Below are 21514 nucleotides of genomic sequence, written 5' to 3'. Positions count from 1 at the left end.
CATTCCGCTCAAAGGCTTGCCAACAGCAGCAACTCTGGCCCGAGAATTTCTCGAAAACATCGTCCGACTGCACGGTTTTCCGTCAGTTCTAATTTCGGATCGAGGTAGTCAATTTATTTCTCATTTTTGGCGAAGTTGCTGTCGGTCGGCTCAAATTGATGTGAGACTATCGACCAGTCACCACCCTCAGACCGACGGACAAACCGAGAGGACCAATCAAACTCTGGAACAGTATTTACGCTGCATGCTGCAACAAACTGAAAAAACTTGGAAAGATATCCTTTGGATAGCCGAGTATGCCTACAATAACTCTGTCCATTCGGGAACTGGGAAAACCCCATTTTTTCTTTTGTACGGCAGTCGCCCTCGAACCTCGGAGTTGGATCCCCTCCAAGATATTGAAACACCAGCAGTAGACTACCTGCATTCTACAATCACCCAAGCCTTTAAGGAAGCTGTTTCTCACCTTCAAAGGGCTAAAGAACAATACAAGAAAGGAGCAGATCAACATCGGAAGGAAGCCCCTCACTATCAAGTAGGGGATCAAGTCTGGTTATCCACCAAATATCTATCTCTAAAAGGGCCACGCACATTCAACCCAAGATACCTTGGTCCCTATTCCATCACTACCATAGTAAACCCAGTAGCGGTCAAGTTGGACTTGCCCCCGCACATGAAGATACATCCGGTCTTCCACGTCTCTCTATTAAAACCCGTGCAACCTCAAACCCGACTAACCAAATCTCCAAAACCTATCCTAGTGGATGGAGAACTCGAGTTTGAAGTCAAAAGCATTCTGGACTCCAAGATCTCCAAATCTAAACTATTCTACCTAATTGACTGGAAAGGCTACGGCCCCCAAGAGAGATCCTGGGAACCTGCTGAATATGTCCACGCTCCTCGCCTAATCAAAAGATTTCACCGAACATTTCCTGACAAGCCAAAACCCCCGGAGAAGCCCGGTTTGGGAGGGGCCTTGAGGGGGGGTACTGTCATGATCTCTGCTTCCAAAAGGTCAGGGTTTTCCCAACTCCCTTGAAAGCAGATCCATAACCCAGGTTCCGAGTGCCAACCAGTCCCAATTGGGACCTTTTGGACCCAGTCCTGGCGCCAGTGGCACCAGGCTCATAAATATGCCCAGTCCCAGCGCTGGAAGCGCCGGGCTCATAATGCTTGGGTGGACTTACCTTCAGCAGACCATGCTGTTTACTTGCCTGCCAGTTGAGCCTCTGATCCTCTTCTGTTTGGAACTACTTTTCCTGTTGGGTGGGGCTGGAGCCACTCCCTAGATTCAGAACACTGGAACTCTTCTGGAAGGCAGGAACTCTTTTCTTACCAGGAACTCTTTTCTTACTTAGGCGTGGCTGTGGAAGGAGACACCTAAGCACTACAGGAGGCTATTTAAACCACACCCGGTGGATGAATCTTGCTTTGCGTTATTCTGCAACCTCTGCAGCAGAACGCTCATCGTGTCTTCTGCATCCGGTCCTGGGCCTAAGGAAAAAGGCTTACCATCCTGAATCCAGTCTTCAGCAACACCTATAAAGACAAGAAAGAACAGGTTAGCATTCCGGCATCTGAAAGGCAAAGGCTTACCATCCTGAATCCAGTCTTCAGCAACACCTATAAAGACAAGAAAGAACAGGTTAGCATTCCGGCATCTGAAAGGCAAAGGCTTACCTACTCTTCGTGCGCTCCGGAGGTCTTCACACTGCATTCCGGCATCTGAAAGACAAAAGTTTACCAACTCTTCGCACGCTCCGGAGGCCTTCGGCGCTGCATCCCGCATCTGAAAGACAAAACAAGGTGCGTTTAAAGACATTGGGGAACTTTAATACTCACGTGCCATTACTCCTTTCCACATCTAATCCAGTGGGTATTCCGGCACCCTGCAGCCGCTCCGAACTCATACCTGCAAAATAAAAAGACAGAGCGCATAGTGAAGCAGGCAACAAGCGCTTACTTACGTGCTTCCAGGCGCTTCTATTCATCACACGGGCTCCATCCTCAACTCACTTCAGCCCATCATCCGCCATCGCCGGAACCCTGCAAAACAAGAGACATCATTACTAAAGACTTTAAAGACATTTGAATGACTCGAAACTTACAGTTCGTGCAGTAAACGACGGACAGCAGTCCTCTGAAGTCAAGAGGCCTGCGCTACCTATCCAGTGAAGAAACTGGTTACAGCACCCTGCCCCGAGGCAGATGGAGAGCTCGGCATTCACTTACCTAAGGTGAGAGCGTTAACCTTTGGGGGTCTACAGGAGAGGAGAAGAGGAAAGAGATAGGGACACCCCAATAACCCCAGTTCATTAACCCCATATTTTCTATCTGCAGACATCTTACTCTACACGTCAGGCATACAGTGCACAGAGGTCCAGCCCAAAGAGCCAACCGGGTGCTACACATCACCTTTGAAGATACGGTAGTCGCCCAGTCAAGACCGGCGCCTCTGCGAGAATCAGGTGAGCGTTACATTACCAGGGGATGCATGGGTCAGAGACATAGTTTGCGGTATGCGCCTAGAATTCTTTGCACAACCCTTTCAAGCAGGTCGCCCCATTCCGATTACAATGTCCAAAGAGGATGAGGTAGCGCTGGACAAGGAAATTCACAGCTTAGCTTTGAAACAAGCGATTCGCCCCTGCACAAGCCAAGGCAGTTTCTTCAGCCCCGTATTTCTGGTACGCAGAAAGCAAAAAGTGCGCCCAGTGATAAACTTAAGGGCTCTCAACGACTTTATTATTTACTGCCATTTCAAAATGGAGGTTATTCACGTGCTACGGGACCTCCTGAGACCCAACGACTGGCTTATGCGTCTGGATCTGAAAGAATCTTACCTTGCGGTAGCCATACAGCGGGACCACGCAAGTTATCTGAGATTCTCCTGGAAGCACCGAGAGCTCATGAGTTTGCCCTTCGGACTCTCCTCAGCTCCTTGGGCTTTCACTAAGCTACTGAGATCAGTAGTAGCGCATTTAAGAGAACAAGGTGTCCGGCTGATAATATACCTGGACGATATTATTTTCATGGCACAATCTCAAGCTCTGGTAGAACAACAGACCAGGCTGGCCATAGACCTGCTACACAGTCTCGGATTCCTCATAAATTGGGAGAAATCGATCATTCACTCATCCAGGAGCCTAGAGTTTCTAGGATTTGTAGTAGACACTGAATCTGCTCAGCTCCGTCTCCCGACGGCCAAAATCCACTCCACCAAACGGGAGATTCGCAGACTCCTGCAGAGGGACGACCTATCTCTTCGAGACTTAGCAAGGGTAATAGGACTTCTCTCCTCTTCTATCCAAGCTATATTTCCCAGACCTCTCCACTACCGGGAATTACAGAGACTAAAAGGCCAGCACTTGAGACACAGTCTCTCTTACTCCCAGCGGCTAACGCTATCACCTTTTGGCATTTCTGTCTAGAACACCTGATTTCGGTCACAGCGAAGTATTTACCAGGCCTCACGAACGTAGTGGCAGATTGGTACTCCCGACATATGATCGATTACAGCGACTGGAAGCTCGACAGAGAAATTTTCCTTCGCCTTCAGCAGGTTTGGGGTCCCTTATCCAAGAACCTGTTTGCCTCACGCCTCAACACCCAGCTACCAGTGTTTTTAAGGTGGGAACCAGATCTGGCAGCGACTGCGATGGACGCTTTCCTACAACAATGGACCGAAGGAGTACACTATGCCTTTCCCCCCTTCAACATGATTGTGAGGACCCTGGCGAAGGACCATCAGGAACGAACGGAACTGGTCCTCATAGCCCTCGTCTGGACCTCTCAGACCTGGTTTCCAGTTCTTCTGGAACTTGCTTCAGATTTTCCAATCCTTCTACCCCGCTTTCCTGATCTCCTTTTGGATCCATCAGGGCAGCGTCACCCCCTACTCCTCAACGGATCCCTGAGCCTAGCAGCTTGGAGGATTTCAGGTCCAGATGGAGAGTTCCTGGCATGTCACACATGGCGGTCAGCCTTATTGAAGAGAGCTGGGCCCCTGCTACTCTTAAAAGAGGCTCCAACTCATGGAACACCTGGAGGAACTGGTGCCAAGACAAAGGATTACATCCATTTTCAGCACCTATAGAGGATATTCTAAATTTCCTAGCATCCCTAGTTGAAAGAGGTCTCGCCTACAGGACAGTTAACGCCTACCACTCTATCTCAGCAGGCCTCAACCTCATACAAGGGATCCCAGCAGGAGAGCATCACCTTGTTTGCAGACTACTCAAAGGTGTTAGACTTACAGTCCAGCCTCCATCCCGATACGGCAAGCTTTGGGACGTTAAAGTGCTGAATCTCTTCTAATCTTGGCCAGATAATTAGGAATTATCCCCCACTGCTCTATCAGGCAAACTCACTACACTGCTCTGCCTCGTCTCCTGCAGGAGAGTTTCTGATGTCAGAGCCCTCGATCTAGCGGGGAGAACCTTTTCCCCCGATGGCATTGTGTTCCATATACATAGGAGGACGAAGTGCAACTCAAGAGTGATTTCTTACCTGCTTTTAGGGACCAGTCCAAGCTCTGCTTAGTCAGATGCCTGAAGGCCTATGAAGAGGTTACAGCTCCTCTTAGAGCCTCTCCTAATGGGCAGTTATTAATAGCTTTGTGCAAACCCCATAAAGCAATTTCCACTCCAACCCTTGCACGCTGGGTGCGGTGGACTTTCCCAAGCAGGAATAGATACCTTGCACTTCGGAGCCCACCCCGTGAGAGGAGCCATGGCTTCCAAGGCCTTCCAGGTCGGAATCTGACTGGAAGATATCCTGAGAATGGTGGACTGGGCAAGTGAATCTGTATTCAAGCAATTCTACCTGAAACCGGTAGAACTGCCGCATCCATTGTGGTAAGTAAGCTTTAAACGAGCATAATGTGAGCCTCCGGTTTTGACATAGAATAAAGATTTTCAATAATAACTTACTAGAAAGTCTTAATTCTATTAAATACACAGAGGCAAGCATTATCCCACCCGGTGAGAAATGAAGAATGTATCACGCTTGATAATTGTTATTTCTGAGGCTTGTGGAATCTGCTTAGATCACATGCTGTGCATAGGCCGACATCTAGTGGAAGCTGCGGAGTATTACAGTTTGTTTTTCGAAAATCGAAAAAGGGCGTGCCAGTAATACTATCCCTAGTGTGACGTCCACTGTACCCATGATCCCTCACGCGTCTAGGATCCCCAGATTGTTTTTTTCCGCCATTCTGGTCGGAAGCACTTCATCGGAGTTCCCTGGCTTTGCCATATTTACACTTAAAACTAATTCTAATTTGCCCCATTTTGTCACCCTTACGTCGACCAGCATCTCGACGCCGAACCGGGGAGGAGATCAACGTCGAAACCCGACGGATTGGGCCTTGAGGCTTCCGCCTCGGCTCGGGCCTGGGCCGCTGGCCTCGGCCCTACGAGTGGGGGGTGGTACACTTCCACACTCGGTTATAGACACCTTCTTACCTACACACACTTGCCCGCTGCCCACAGGCGCGTATGGAGGGTACGCCCTTTCAGTTTTGCCCCAGGTGTAATAAGAAATACCCTTGGGTAGATAAGCACGCTACGTGCAACCTTTGCCTGCCCAGAGACCACCCCGAGGCGGGTTGCAGGGCCTGTAGCAGGTTTAAGACAAAGACTCTTAAGGACCGCTCCACCAAGCGTTGGGCCCACCACGCCAAGCTAGCAGCTATGGAGGCAGAGGGTACCTTCAGCGACGGCAGCGACGCCGGACTTTCGGACGGCGAGGGCACCAAGGCGTCGAAAGACAGCCTAACGCACGTCCCCGGCCTCGGAAGGTCGTCCGTCCCGGCGACTATGGGGAAGTCCCCCGGCGACAAGAGCGTTACACATACACACGCTAAACACAAAAAACCCACCCGAGATTCGACGTCGTCGAAACCTCGGAAAGAGGCACAGAAGGAGCGGTCCGAAAGGACGTCCTCTGGGCGGTCCCGGTCGAGGTCGCCGCACGACGTCAGGCAAGCCTCCACACTTGCACATAGTGCCTCGCCCATTAACATCACGGAAGATCACTCGTCCGGAGACGAACACGGCTTCCATCCCCAGCCTGCACCCCAGGGAAAGGGTACATCACTTGGGAGTGAGGAGGGCCCAGTTTCGAAGCCTAGGTCGAAACACTGGGATTCCACCTCCGATCCTCGACGCCAGGCGTCGAAAGATAAGGGAAAGGGTAAACACACTTCCACCCACGGGGAAGGGGGTAAGCAACAAAGGAAACAACCCTTGCAATCCCCCACAACAATAGAACTGACTTCCCCGTCCAAGTCTTCTCAGGGACAGTCCATAGAGAGTTCCAGCAAGGTCACCCCAAGCTCAAAACTCTGGTCATGCGAGGACATTGACAGAGTAATGTCAAGGATGTCCTCCTTAGCAAATTTCTTCGAAAAACACCCTGACCAACTACTAGCTTTAAACCCTCAGGAATCTTCTCCCTCAGGTTCAAGGGACCCTATCCCTTCAAATAAAAGGCCCCGGGTCGAGACACCAGTAAAGGCTTCAGACCCCTTCGAGGTCCAACCCTATTCTTGCCTTTTCCCTACAGGCCAAGGAGACTCTTCCCTTATAGAGGGCCAGGATTTTGAGACACCAGAAGATCTCGCAGTGTCAGATTATTACGGGGAGGACGAAGACGAGGATGAGCCAGAAAATAGCCCAGATATTTTCAGAATGGACTCACCAGTCGAAAGGGAAGCCCCAGTGTCTGATTCCCCAATAGATAATCAGCCCCTCCTGAATGAACTGCTCTCTCGGGCAGCTAACCACTTCCACATAGACACACAAGGTGTCCAAGAAGAGAGGGACTTCGCGGAGGAACTAATAGGGGAAAGGAAGACAGCCCAGACCATTCCCATCCTGAAATCTATTCAACGCAGAATAGCACCATCCCTTGTCAACCCAAACCTGACAAGACCTGTAAACCCGAGAGTAGAGAAGCTGTTTAAAGCAGCCCAGTCGGACCCTCTATATATTAGAGGCCAACTTAAGCCAGACTCTCTAGTCGTAACTAACACCCGCAAGAGAGCTGGAACCCCATTATCTTCCTCGGAGGCTCCCCCCGACAAGGAAAGTAAGAAACTCTATGGTTTTGGTAGAAAAGTAGCTTCCACGGCAGCCTACCAAACCAGAATCGCGAATTCCACCACACTGTTGGCCAGCTACAACTGCCATCAGTGGGAAGAAGTGGCAGCACTAATAGATTCCGCTCCCGAACCCCTTAAGAGCCAGCTATCTCGCATTTGTGCAGAGGGAAGAAACGTCTCAGGCTGCATTTTAAAAGCAACTTTAGACGCCGCAGACAATGCGGGTAGAATTATAGCAGAGGGGACTGTCATCAAAGACATGCTTGGTTGAGGCAGTCGGGATTCAGAGCAGAAACACAAGCTGCACTCTTAGACAAACCAGTGGAAAGTGATCTCCTGTTTGGAAAGGCAGTCGAGGACGCACTAAAAAACGCTAAGGAGGAATTCGACACCCTCAAATCCCTTGGCCAGTTAACTACAAAACCACCTAACCAAAGAGGGAACGGCAATTTTCGTCGCCCCTGCGGCCAAAATTCCAATAGAGGAAATAGCTATTCCCACACCCAGGGTACACAGTGGAACACCAACTCACAACAGTCTACCCAGGGGTATGGTAGGGCTAGTAGAAGAGGACGTGGTAGAGGCAGAGGCAGCCCCAGTAAAGGAGGCGGCACGCCTCCACCAAAGCAGTGACGCTCATTTCAGGGTCCCTTCCCATGCAACCCCAGTAGGGGGACGAATATCCAGCTTCACCCAGGCATGGGAAGGGATAACATCTGACAGATGGGTGCTGTCGACGGTATCCAAGGGGTACTGTATAGAACTACTGCAACGTCCCCGAAACCACCCTCCAAGACAAAAAGTCCACTCTTTAGAACATCAAAAGATCCTCCTCGAGGAAATCTACAATCTGCTCCTAAAGGACGCGATAGAACTCGTCCCAGGACACCAGGTAAACAAGGGTATCTATTCAATTTACTTCCTTGTGCCAAAGAAAGATTTAACAATGCGCCCAGTATTGGACTTACGACCTGCCAACAAGTATGTCAAGCCCCAAAAATTCCGTATGACCACGCTACAAGAGGTAATCCCACTCCTAAAAAAGGGGGATTACATGGCAACCTTGGATATGAAAGATGCCTATTTTCATATTTCTATGCTCCCGGCGCACAGAAAATACTTGCGCTTCAAGGTGGACAGTCGCCACTACCAATTCAAGGTACTGCCCTTCGGGATAGCTTCAGCACCAAGGGTATTCACCAAGGTACTGGCGGTGGCAGCTGCACACCTACGCAGGGAGGCAATCCCAGTGTACCCTTATCTAGACGACTGGCTCATAACGGGGGAAACCCCAGGAATCTGCAGATCAAACATTCAGAGGACTATCGACCTCCTCCACGAATTAGGCTTCTCTATCAACGAGAAGAAGTCAAGTCTGGTGCCAAGCACCTCAAAACAGTTTCTAGGAGCTATCCTAGATACTCAGAGAGAATTGACCTTCCCTTCGGAAGAAAGAATTCGGAATATACTTCTGAAAATTCCGCATTATCAGTCAGGTCAACAGATAACAGTACGCAAAGCTATGCGGTTACTGGGCATGATGGCGTCATGCATTTACCTGGTCCCCCACGCGCGTCTGCGCATGCGTCCCATGCAGGAATGGTTGGCGAAACATTGGTCTCAGGCAAGTGGTCAGTGGGACGATCTAGTGGTCGTTTCGCCAACACTCGTACAGAGCCTACACTGGTGGACAAGAGAGAATATCGCAAAGGGGAAACCCTTTTACGATCCCGAAGTACAGGCAGTGGTTACTACAGATGCATGCCTGACTGGGTGGGGAGCTCACCATCTCCACCACACAGCTCAGGGTCTCTGGTCTCACTCAGTAGCCAAGAACCACATCAATCTGCTAGAGCTTCTGGCAGTATTCCGAGCGCTGCAGGCGTTCGAGCCCCATCTACTGAACTTGTCGGTGCAGATCAGGACGGACAGCACGACAGCCATGTTCTATCTGAACAAGCAAGGAGGGACTCGTTCGCCAAATCTGTCCAAGCTTGCCCAGAAAATATGGATATGGGCACTCAGACGGAACATCTTCCTGTCATCGCAACATGTTCCAGGGGAGCTCAATTCCCTAGCGGATGCTCTAAGCAGAGACCCCCTCCCAGAAGAACACGAATGGGTCCTTCACAGAGACGTAGTAGAAGATCTCTTCTCTCAGTGGGGTTTCCCCACTATAGACCTATTCGCCACAAGCGAAAACAAACAATGCCCAGGATTTGCATCCAGGTTCCCCCAAACGGACTCCCAGGGGAATGCCCTGTGGATGAACTGGTCAGGGATGTTTGCGTACGCTTTTCCACCAACTCCTCTCATCAGGAAGGTGGTGTACAAGATGAACAAGGAATCAATGACGCTCATCCTAGTTGCTCCCATGTGGGCGAGACAACCATGGTTTCCACACCTACGCAGGATGGCGGTGTGCGAGCCCATCAGACTCCCAGCCTGGTACAACCTTCTGTCCCAGCAACAAGGTCAAACACTGCATCAGGAACCCAACTCTATGAACCTAGCAGCATGGCTCCTGAAGTCATAGAGTTTGGACATCTCAAATTACCACAGAGGTGTATGGACATTCTAAAAGAGTCCAGGAAACCAAATACAAGACACTGTTACTTTGACAAGTGGAAAAGATTCGTTATCTGGTCCCAGAATAAACAAATCAACCCGGTTGATTGCACTCCTTCCAACGTTGTAACATACATGCTCCACCTGCTGGATGCAGGGTTGGTTTTTAACTCTCTGAAAGTACACCTGGCAGCCCTCTCGGCTTACACCACATCCCATAACAGGGTCTCGTGGTGGAAAGTACCAGTGGTTAAAGCCTTCATGGAAGGAGTAAAGAGACTTCACCCTCCTATTTCGAACCCACCGCCAGGATGGGACCTCAACGTGGTGCTAGCTAAGCTCATGGGGCCCCCCTTCGAACCCATGCATAAAAGTAGTCTCAAACACCTGACTTATAAAACGGCCTTCTTAGTAGCCATTACCTCCATAAGAAGGGTCAGTGAAATTCAGGCTCTGTCAGTGCAAGATCCTTTCTTTACTATCCACAAGGACAAACTGGTTTTACGCACACACCCTAGGTTCTCACCAAAATTCATATCCAAGTTCCATGTAAACCAGTCCATCGAGCTTCCGGCGTTCTTCCAAAACCCACAAAGCTCGGCTGAGGTGAAACTACACACCCTAGATGTGCGTAGGGCGGTCTTATACTATGTAAATAAAACCAGACCGCTAAGGAAAACAGATCAACTGTTTGTCTCCGTAGCTACAGGCAGAGAGGGGGATCGCGTCTCTAAGGGCGCTATCTCTAAGTGGATTATCAACTGTATACAGCTGTGTTACTCTTTCTAAAAAGACTCTGCCGTTTACACCAAGGGCCCACTCTACTAGAGGCATTGGGGCCACTCTGGCTTTCATTGCAAATGTTCCCCTCGACACCATTTGCAAAGCAGCTACTTGGAGCTCTATTCACACTTTTACTCAGCATTACTGCATTGACACTCATTCCAAGACAGATACACAAGTGGGACAAGCGGTTCTAAGACACCTGTTTGCTCATGACCCTTCTCACATCCCACCTCCTTCTTCTGGTACTGCTCGCTAATCTATGCACAGCATGTGATCTAAGCAGATTCCACAAGCCTCAGAAGGGATACATTACTCACCGTAATCGTATTTCTGATGCTTGTATCTGCTTAGATTCACATGCGACCCACCCTTCCTCCCCTCCGAGAGAAGGCGCATGGTTGCTTGTAGTCTTACCTTTCTGTCTATCTGCTTGGACTATCTGTACTCACGCTACTCCTCATGCTACCTCATGTCAGGAAAAACACAATCTGGGGATCCTAGACGCGTGAGGGATCATGGGTACAGTGGACGTCACATTAGGGATACTATTACTGGCACGCCCTGTGTCGACGCCCTTTTTCGATTTTCGAAAAACAAACTGTAATACTCCGCAGCTTCCATTAGATGTCGGCCTATGCACAGCATGTGAATCTAAGCAGATACAAGCATCAGAAATACGATTACGGTGAGTAATGTATCCCATATATACATTGCTAAGAATATTACATCATTTTGAATGCATGATTGTTCCTCAAAATAACACAATGTATTTCTCTCCCACCTCTCTAAAGAAACTAGGGTTGTGATATACATGAAATAACTTGAGTTCTCTATCTCTCTCTTGACAGCGTGAACAGATAAGTCTGCCTAATCCACAGCAAGTTTCTATCTTCTGCTATGAGAAGGCTTCAGTTCCAATCCTTCTATCGTGCAAGTTCGCAGCCTCGAAGAGGAAGTTGCATCATGTTCAAGACTGTCATCTCATTCAAATTCTTAAATTGGTATTAACATAAATTCGAACACTGTGTACATGTAACATTTTAAAAAGACAAATTTGAAAACTATACAGAGTTGTCACAGGGAGTTGGTGCGAGATCATCCTGCAAAACATACTGATTAAATTGTGGCCTCTTTAATGCGTTGTAATGTTGTTTTGTTTCACCAATTCCATTTTTCGCTAAGCAGCTAAAGTTTATGAACAAAAACATACACCATTCATATAGTGAAAGGGTCTATGTTGTTCAGTGCCAAAGTGCATTTTTCTGAAGGTTTACTTTCATTGTTGCATGCGTTTCTGGGATAAATACATCAGGTTGTTGATCTAATGCCTTGCTATTTGCTGACAGTACTACAAATTATCAAAAAAATTACTTATCTTAAATGGAAAAAAGATATTGTTAATAATTATTAGTATAAATCAATAAATTATCACTTCTCATACCTCATCCTCCAGACTGGTTGCAGTAGAAGAATAGTACGTTGTTGAAGTTCCAGGGTCTGCCTATATAACAGTAATTGTAATAAAGATGTAAAAGCAAAATCGAAAAGTAAATTACATGCAATAGATGGTGGATATTGACAAAGAAGCCTAAGAAGAAGCCTAAATTCCACTTTGTTTCAAAAGCGAATATTCTGCATAAAAATTGAATCGTACAAAAATGTCGACCTGGGAACTGCGACGGCCGAAAATGCTGACTTTTTTTTCTTTTTAACCCCTCCCTTACACCATATATATATGTGTGTGGGGCGGTTAAGTGTATAATATTATCATCGGTGGGCTGCGGCCGGTCTCCCTCCGCATATATATGTGCTGTAAAGGGTTAAAAAAAGTGTCTACATTTTCGTTTGTCGCACTGATCACATAGATCCTATAACAATAATCAATCATTTTTAAGTTTAACTTGAACAGATACATATTTTGTACAGTCGCATCTGAAGGATTATTCTAAAACAATTACTTGAAAGGTGAGTGAGGTTGCTGTTGACTCCGGAATATTGGTTGATGTAGCACAATGGTCCTTAAATCGGTGTATATATTCATACCATTGTTTGATAGAAAATGTACATTAGTATTATAATTTAGACCGCAATTTAGACAAAATAAAAAAAGCTTGAAAAAGGGTTTGTGTGCAAATCACCTTGCCTCACCAATTGGATGTTGGACGTGTTTGTGGTTTCTTCCAAGGCAAACAGTCTGTACTTCCATCATTGTGGTCTACGTAAAGACAGACATGGTCATTGAAAAAATAAATGACCTATTTTTAAAGGCTGCAATAGGAGTGTGTGTGTTTGGAAAGGCTCCCATTGTACTGAACTATTCACGTATCCCCAAAGTAGGGGTACACCAAGCAATCTAAAGTTAAAAATCTATAAACTACAGTACATCATGTCACGAATATTCCCCAAAAACAGAAAAACTTTCTTTGTTACCTGTTCACAGACTATTTCAATATATTGGGTGGTCATTTATAAGACATATTATACAGGCAAATTTAGAAAATGGTAAAATACATTTAAAAATTCAGCGTCCACATGTCACCTGCATTCAGTTGGAACTGCATTGGGAAGTAATTTGTGAATCAGTCTTGGGTGACCCTTTTTAGTGTACTGTGATTGTAAGTACATATCTTCTGAGAAGTGCATGCTGCAGATGCAGAATCGAATGCCCCGCACATCATCAAAGACATCCTTGGCTCTGCTTTCAATTTCAGAAACTGGAAATCATCAATTTAAGAGCTATTTCTTATTCAATTTAAAATCCTTTAGAAATACATGCAGGACTGTACTCTTGACTTTTAGCATGGCTGATAGTAGTGCAATCCAAAATGATACAAGAAGACATTGTTGGATTGTTCTTATCTGTTAAATATAAATAAATATTATTATTATAAGTATCACAGTGAGTAAATCAAACATCACATTCCTCTAATGATAAAAAAAAAGTGCCACCTAAAGCAAACATCCATTGAAAGCATGCACTACGAAAGATTACATTTGGAAGCAATACTCTGTAATGTTATATGCTTATTACAGAGATAAAAATGCATAGGACGGTTGATAATGGTGTAGACTTTTTAAATAAAATGAGAATAGGGTGTACATTGAGTATAAAGCAATAGATAGTGGCCTAGCAGAGAAAGTTGACAATACAGAAAGAAATAGTAAAAGTTGACTAACCGTTACTTACAAGAACAGATGAGCTAATTCAATGAGCAAGGTAAAAAGTGGAGAGATGGCGATTTCACAGATGGTTTCTTGTTCACTCATACAGGGCACTGGATTGGTTGACCTCCTTCCTCACTGATCGCCCTTCCCAGGTGCTGCTGGATGACAACTCCTCCACCACTACTCTCTCTACATGGCATGTTCCCCAGGGCACCATCCTGCCGCCTTGGCTCTTCAACATCTACCTTACACACAACTCTTCTTCAAGTACCCGTCTTCCTCCTCCTCTTATTCCTCCTCTATCATCTCTGACGGCCTGTCTGCTATTCAGTCTTGGTGCGCCTCCAGTGATCTCTATCTTGATGCCAGTAAAACCAAGTTCTCCAGCATGGGGTCTGGCATGGATTCACATGCTCATGAATATTCCCCGTCAGGCTGGGAATCCTCGGTAAAGGAAGAAATCAGTTTCAGTTTAGTTTCTGAACTGTCTTTCTAGTAATAACTAATTACTGGTCTCTGGGTCATACTGCCCCCAGCCAATGACTGCCCTCCACCTAAGCCCGTCCTCTGGCAGCCATCTTCAGATTTTTACCATACATTCAAGTGTTGGGAGTCCTCGTGCTTAGCTCTCAAGCTTTTACTGCGTATTGCGTTTTTTCAAAGAGTTTACTCTTGTTTTTTTTGGTCAATGGAGCCTCAAGCTCCACCGATTCTTCTTCCGATCAACGGGGACCATCCCTCCTGTCACTGAGATTGGCTCCCTGATCCCTCAAGAGTCCAATATGATCCTGACCGCCTTGCCCAATCGCCACCAGCGCCCCCCTACACTGCCCTCTGGGCCCAAACCCGCCTGTCGGGTTGTTTGTCTTCGCCCTGCACTTACCTGTTGGGCGGTAGACCTCCCCCTTCGCCTGGAACATCTCCACCCATGCTTACTTGTTGCCTTCAAACAAGCACCTCTAGCACTTCCTCCCCCCACCTGGGGGACCCTAATAGCACTTACCCCCGCCCACTTTTTTATTTCTTTTTCTCTTCTCTGCACTTGCATGCTCTGAATGTCACAAGGACTAGTAGGACCGATGTTTGGTTCTTGTTATTCTTTGACAATTTTCTATGTTTATTTGCTCCCTTGTTACTGTGACATTTATCTTGTGGTGCTTTGATACTTACTTGCTGTTTAAGCGCCTTATAAATATCCAATAAAATAAAAATAATTACTCCCACAGTGTTTATAAAGTATTACAGAAGTGGGTGTGTATGTGAATGTCTGACGTGTTTGTTCACACCCACCAGGCCTCTGACACTTTTTGATCTCCTCAATCCCACCAGTGCAGCCCCCTTGCAAGTGAACGCACGCCCACAGGTGTGAAATGTCATTGATAGCGCAGGGGGTTGGCTGTGGATGAGGCGAGCACAATAGGCGTGGAACACAGTCAAAGGATGCATACATACTGATTGCAGGGACAGGGTCTTCAAAGGGGAAACTGGAGACACCAGATCTGGGGTGGCCATGTGGATAAGGGTCCCCATGCCAAAGAATCCTTTGTGGTGTTCATGGTATTCAGCACCTTGAGCGTTCCCATCCTCGCAGTCCCCTTGCAAACGCAAGCTCACAGGTGCGTACTGTCATTGATAGCGGAGGGGGATGGATGTGGATGAGGGGAGTGCAATAGGCCTGTAACACAGTCAATGGACACAGACATAGGTTCATTGCAAGGACGGGTCTTCTGATTGGAGTCTGGAAACACTGGGTCTGGGGTGCCCATGTGGTTAAGAGTCCCCATGAAAAAGGAACCCTTTGAGGTGTGCATAGTATTCGGCACCTTGAGCGTTCGCCCATTCCCAACCCCCTTATGAGCCCACGCTCACAGGTGTGAACTGTCATTGATAGCGGATGGAGATGGATGTGGATGAGGGGAGCGCAATAGGCCCGGAACATAGTCAAAGTACATATAAATGTTGATTGCAGGGACGGGGTCTTCAAAGGGCAGACTGGAGACACTGGGTCTGGGCTGGCCATATGGATAAGGGGTTACCATGCGAACAAACCCTTTGAGGTGTAAATAGTATTCGGCACCCTGAGCGTTCCCATCCTCCCAGCCCCCTTGATAGTGGAGGGGGGATGGATTGGATGAACGGAGCGTGATAGGCCAGTAAACTTTTAAAGCACACCAATCTTTTACAATACTCTTAGATCTTTGGACGTGTTGTGGACTTGCAAAAGATTTCTAACAACTGTTCGGATTAACTCTTTTTTTTTTTTTTTAGTTTGGTAAATTGGATGGCAGTGACACTACAAATGATACTGCTGCGGTCGAGATACTGTCTGTATAGATCCACAGTATTTTCCGTGGTCACAGTGAATTCATCATGGCTCGAACCACACGGGCAGGTATTATTCACCAAGCGCAAAATCCCAGTCTTCCATGAATCCACCATGTAAACGCATGATATGTCACAAGCCTGCACCACCTGTGTAAAAGATACAGAAATCGTTTACTTGAATGAACCCAATAATTGCATTTTTTTGTTTGCACTACCTTGTAAAATATAAGGCATTGGTATGCTTTAAAAGGTACCTTTTTGTGCAAAGTGCTGACAGCACTTGTGATTTCAAGTAGGCATCAATTAGAAATGTGAAGGCACATTCCAGCAAAAACAGTTTGGCAAATACTTCAAAGTAATTGTTCGGACGATAAATCTAAAGATGAAAACTTTGGTTTTACTTTAGAATTAGTAATTTATTCAAATTACAGGAAAATTATTTAGTCAGTGGTCCATCGAAGTTCTGTTGATGTAGGGGAACAACATATTATGTAAGCTTTCTCAGTTGTAAAGCACACAACATTATAGTGAACGTACTCATTAGGCGAACTGCAGCTCGAAGTTTGTGCATAAGGACCATCATTATTCACAACACAGATCTTGTAAGTCAGGTGACCCTGAAGTCATGCAGCTAGGTAACGCATAGCGGCGGTGTCTTCTTCGGCAATGTAGGCCCAGCAGCCCAAGTTTTCTCTGCAACAGCAGTTCTCCACCAGAGTAGGCATAAGCTCACAACGATGGCAGGTACACCAGGTGGAAACGTGCGCTATGTAACTGGGTTCAGGGTCTGGTGATTGATCCTCATGACTTTCATCTGATTCCACATCGTCTCGACTTTTTTCTCTTTCAAGGATTTCCTCTTCTGAATATTCTGGCTCGTACAAGTAGGGCTGAATTGTTGTCATAGTTCCTGAAAAGTGAAGAAGCACTGCATCCACAGTGAGATAAATAAAAACGTTTTTGTTTGTATACAGTCAAGAAAAGAGGTTTCCCATTAACAAAGAATTTTAAAGAAAGCCAAGCGAAGAAACAGCCTTGTTACAAAAACACTTCGTGAAAAGACAAGATTAATAGGCTCAAACTTTAAACGTTTGCAAGGACACATGTTTAAATATGGTTTGTTAAAGGCATTTGTACAAAATATAAGAGATGAAAAGCAACTACTGAATTGATTCATTTTAGGTAGTATTAGTACCGGTTCTCAGGATGTTGTACTTGGAAGATAGCTGAATAGAGCAGAAACAAGAGTGGGAAGCTGTAAATGAAATACACTGACAGGAAGGAAAAAGAAACTCCCAACATTGTGTGATCAGAAAGGGTTTGTTTACACTTGTCGAGGAATGAGGCATCTTGGCATTTCCATGGAGGCATGTCAATAGATTGCCCACAGAGGACGTTGACCTGAGACGTGCATTGGCGTTGTGAAATGGGGCGTGAGCGTCTAGTCATGTCAGCGTTCGGGGCGGGTGATCTGAATTAGTGCTGCAAGGGCACTTGAACTTATGGCGATTGCTCAACGGATAAGATTAGCACAAGATGACAATACCCGGCCTGTCGTTTTCACATGTGTTAAAGTGAGAAAAATTCAGATAAGTTGCATTGGACATTTATTTAAGAACGATCGTTGTATGCTTGGAAATACATGCCTGATCGATTCGGCCAGTACAATTTGACCGAACTACCCTTTAATGCCTTAAGTTAATTTGAGAATGTGCCAATGTTTATTTAACCATTTGTATATCAGTTCACGCTCTGAGTTGTATTTAGTGATAAACCTTATCTTCTTTGTTTTGTCTTGTTCTTTATCTATACTAGTTATTAATAATTCAGTCCTAATTTCTTGTCACATGTTTTCCTCTTCTTTAGTGTACTATGTTTATAGTCCCTCTGTTTGAATCTGGTATTGATAAGTAACATTTCTTTTTTATTAAGCAATATGCCCCTTGTGGTGGGGGCATTACCGAGTCAGTTAATGCCCTGTGGCATGAGGGCCTTAAAGAAGGCCCCGGGGGCCTTAACAAAGGCCCCAGGGCATTACCGGACTCGGTAATGCCCCCGCTGTGAGGGGCATATTGCTATTAGTAAGCCGGCCCGCAAGAACGGGGTACTAAAAGCATTTTATTCTGTCCCGAAACGCTGCAGCATTTCGGGACAGAAAAATAAAATGATAAAGAAAATGGCCACTGAGAAAGGGAAAACTGAGTCTGTTTTCCCTTTCCATGGCGGCCTTCGGGAGCGGACGCGCTGGGAACAGAAGTGTTCCCAGGTTGTTCGCTCCTGAAAAAGGAGAAATCAGAAGGCAAGTGGGGTTGGGAGGGCGGGGAGGAAAGAAAGAAAAACATACCTTAGTCCCCGGCGGGGGGGCGATGGCAGCTTCTCAGCCGTGTGGAGGCTCGGAGCGGGGTTAGCCTCCACACCCCCTGCCGGGAACAATGGCTGTGGAATCCCAGCTGAGGGATTCCCGGCCGGGTAACGACCCGGTGAGAGCCAATCAGAATGTGGTTTATATTCTGGTTGACTCGCCGGGTACTAATAATAAGGGTACAGTTTATTTTGTCCCTCAAATATATTCTCCCCAGGTACGTTCTCAATAACTTTGTGTTTGTGACAACTTGTACTATGCAAAGTTAGATTTCTTTTCAAAATGTTTTTTGTCTGTAATGTTTTTTGTGATCGAAAATTAATAGACTTGAATATACAATGTCCTTTTGGCTGTAGTTCATTGTATGCTTGATGCCAAATCAATTTCTATTAAGGTATTCAAAATATGAATCGGTAAGTCTTCTTCATTCCCAATCAATATATTGTGTAAATATCAATTTTTGTATGTTTGATAAACTAATGCATGTTTGCTCAACCTGCTACAAGAGTAAATTGGCGGATGGAGCAAACTTGGAACCCATCGCTACTGCTAGTACCTATTTACATAATTAGTTTTTTTTTCTCAAAATAATATGATGCTGATTTAATTTCATAATGGTAATTGCTTGTTCTTTCAGCTAGTTCATGGGCTGTCGACATGTATAATCACATCTAATGTTACTGGTCAGTACTGATCATTCCTCTTGATCTAATCTATCATTTGTAAATTATGCATTGAATCATAATTGTCACTTAACATGGGTCTCCTTGAAAGTCATTTTGAAAATGTATTGTGTATTTCTGGTAGAAAATACATAGTTGGGATGTCTGGATTAGGTACCCAAAGGAATATTTTTTTCATTGTGTGATAGTATTAAAACCTTTATTTCTGATAAAAAAGAAGTCCATTAAAGAGCATCAGTATTATAAATACATTTGTTTCCCATACATATCCTCAATACAGGATAACACATCTTAAACAATTAGATTCACTATTAAAAGCCAGTTATTCTTAATTAGAATAAAATGAGGTGAAATAGGATAAAATCCATTAAATCTATACTTTTTTTTAAAATATATGTATTTTTTTTAACCAACACACCAAACATTACAACTTAGAGGACATTTGCATTCAAGTCTGTTGCAATATAGTCATACATCAAACATTACAGTCCTCCCCCTCCGTCCCCATTACCCCGAGCCCCTATTTCAATGCCGCCCTCTAAAATATCTCATTGTGCTCTCATATCTCCTGTGCGGAGTCCCCATCGGAACCCACCTTGGGGGTGCCTGCTAGTGTAGACACCAGTTGCGTCCATTCAATCAAGGGTCCCACTTCTTCCTCCCCACCCCTGCTGATTGCTTCGTACCAGACTGTCGTTTCAGCATCCGCCCATTTTAGGAGGTCCGTTCACCACGCCTCTATTCTGGGGCGCCGGGTGGCCTTTCAGCACATTGCGATTCTACGCCTAGCCAGGATGTAGGCCAGGTCCATTATTTTACTAACAAGCTTCACGTTACAAGGTCTGGCGAACACCCCCAGCAAACATGCCCATACTGATTCCACCTCCAATGTGATCCCTTTCTCCGCCAGGCGCGTTTTGATCTCTGTCCAGAATCTGCCCACCTCCGGGCAAGCCCAGAACATATGTATTAGCCCCGCTTCCGCCTCTCCACACCGTGGACACTTTTGCGCTGCTGGGTTCCCAAACTGGGCAATCCTACTGGGGGTCATATACGCCCGATGGGTGACATAGAGCTGTATCTGTTGAAGCCTTGCGTTGCGAGACACCTTCTTGTGGTATCTCTGAACTCTGTCCCATTGTCCATCTAGTAGGGGTTCTCCCACCTCATCCTCCCAATCCCGTCTCAATTGCAACACCTCCTTACCCACCCTGTACATCAGTAACTCGTATATGCAGGACACTTCATGCCCTCCCGTCTGAGATGTCATACATTGTCTCGATGGCCATATCTGGTTCCTCTGATAACTCTTCCACAGACCATCTGTCCAACACCAGTTTAATAATTCTAGTATTGGTAATGTGTTGGCCTGCATGCACTCCGGTGTCATCCATGTCTACTGAAATCTAGTGCCTCGCCCTCTTGCCATACATCCCTGAGGGTCACAAGTCCCGTTGATTCCCAGTATTTACGGACCGCCATTATCAATTGCGGGTCCTCTCCGCATACCGCTACCAATGGCACCTGCGGGGAGCATGAAATCGGGATCCCCACCAGCTGCCACGTTTTGTTCCAGATTTCCCAGCCCAGTGTTAGGAGCCCTGCCCTTCCCTGCACCTTAGCTTTGGGCAACCACACCACCTCCCTCAAAAAATAAGGGGCCGAGTCCTTATACAGCAGCCTGGTCTCAGCGGACTCTTCCTTGACAGGCACCTGGTCACGTACTGAAGTTGTCCTGCCAGATAATACAGCTCAAAGTTTGGTAAATGTATGCCCCCTTTGTCGCTCGGGTTTTGTAGCTTCCATAAAGCCACCCTGTTTCTGGTATTGTGCCAGATGAAGCCCCTACATAAACTATGGAGCATTCGAAAAAACTGTCTGGGGAGCATACATGGAATATTCACAAAGAAGTGCAACAGTCTCGGCAGGACCACCATCTTAAGCAGCGCCGCCCTACCCATCATGGCTACATTAAATCTATACTTAATGCATATAGCAACAGATACTATACATCCTAAAATTAATAACCAATGTGATTTTATAAAGATGGGTACTAGACCACCATAGCCTTTACTTTTCACTTATTCTTCAGGCTCTTATAATAATAATAATATGGCATTTATTTAGTGCTACAAACCCTAAGGTATCTAAGCGCTGCTTATTATTACCCACGGTGTGTGGTGCTAATTTATCGATCTCGGAAGGATGAAAGGCTGTGTTTGGCCCCGCCGGGATTCCAACCTGCGTTAGCAGAGACTGCACCGATGTCAAAGCAAGCGCTCTACTCGCTGTGCCACTTGACTTATGTACAGAGACAAAGACCATGCTATTACTGGAGTTGCAACATCCGTCAAGAAATATAATGCTGGCAAGTTCTGAGTAAAACCACGCATCTTAGTGGGAGAACCAGTAACTTTTCCACATTTGGGTTAACTGGGACAAAACATCAAGAAGTGGGCCGTGTCTTCCAGCTCTGCTTGATATATTGGACAACTTGCCTCTATGTAGCGGTCTGATCTC

At 46.1% G+C, this 21514-nt stretch overlaps 1 protein-coding gene across 2 annotated transcripts in view; it reads left to right on the top strand.

Moving 5' to 3' along the window:
* Positions 1-21514, top strand: part of OLA1 (Obg like ATPase 1) — a 1322767-nt gene that overhangs the window by 792149 nt on the left and 509104 nt on the right. The window contains exon 6 of one of the 2 annotated variants that reach the window (XM_069616237.1): positions 11308-11460. The exons of the other annotated variant lie outside the window; for it this stretch is intronic. Coding sequence (XP_069472338.1) covers positions 11308-11460 — 153 coding nt within the window. The remainder of the gene's footprint in view (positions 1-11307; positions 11461-21514) is intronic. 2 annotated transcript variants of the gene reach the window in all.

Source organism: Ambystoma mexicanum, chromosome 9 (genome assembly GCF_040938575.1).
Source record: "Ambystoma mexicanum isolate Mex_15411 chromosome 9, UKY_AmexF1_1, whole genome shotgun sequence".
NCBI classification, from domain to species: Eukaryota; Metazoa; Chordata; class Amphibia; order Caudata; family Ambystomatidae; genus Ambystoma; species Ambystoma mexicanum.
This window is presented reverse-complemented; position numbering and strand designations above follow the sequence as displayed.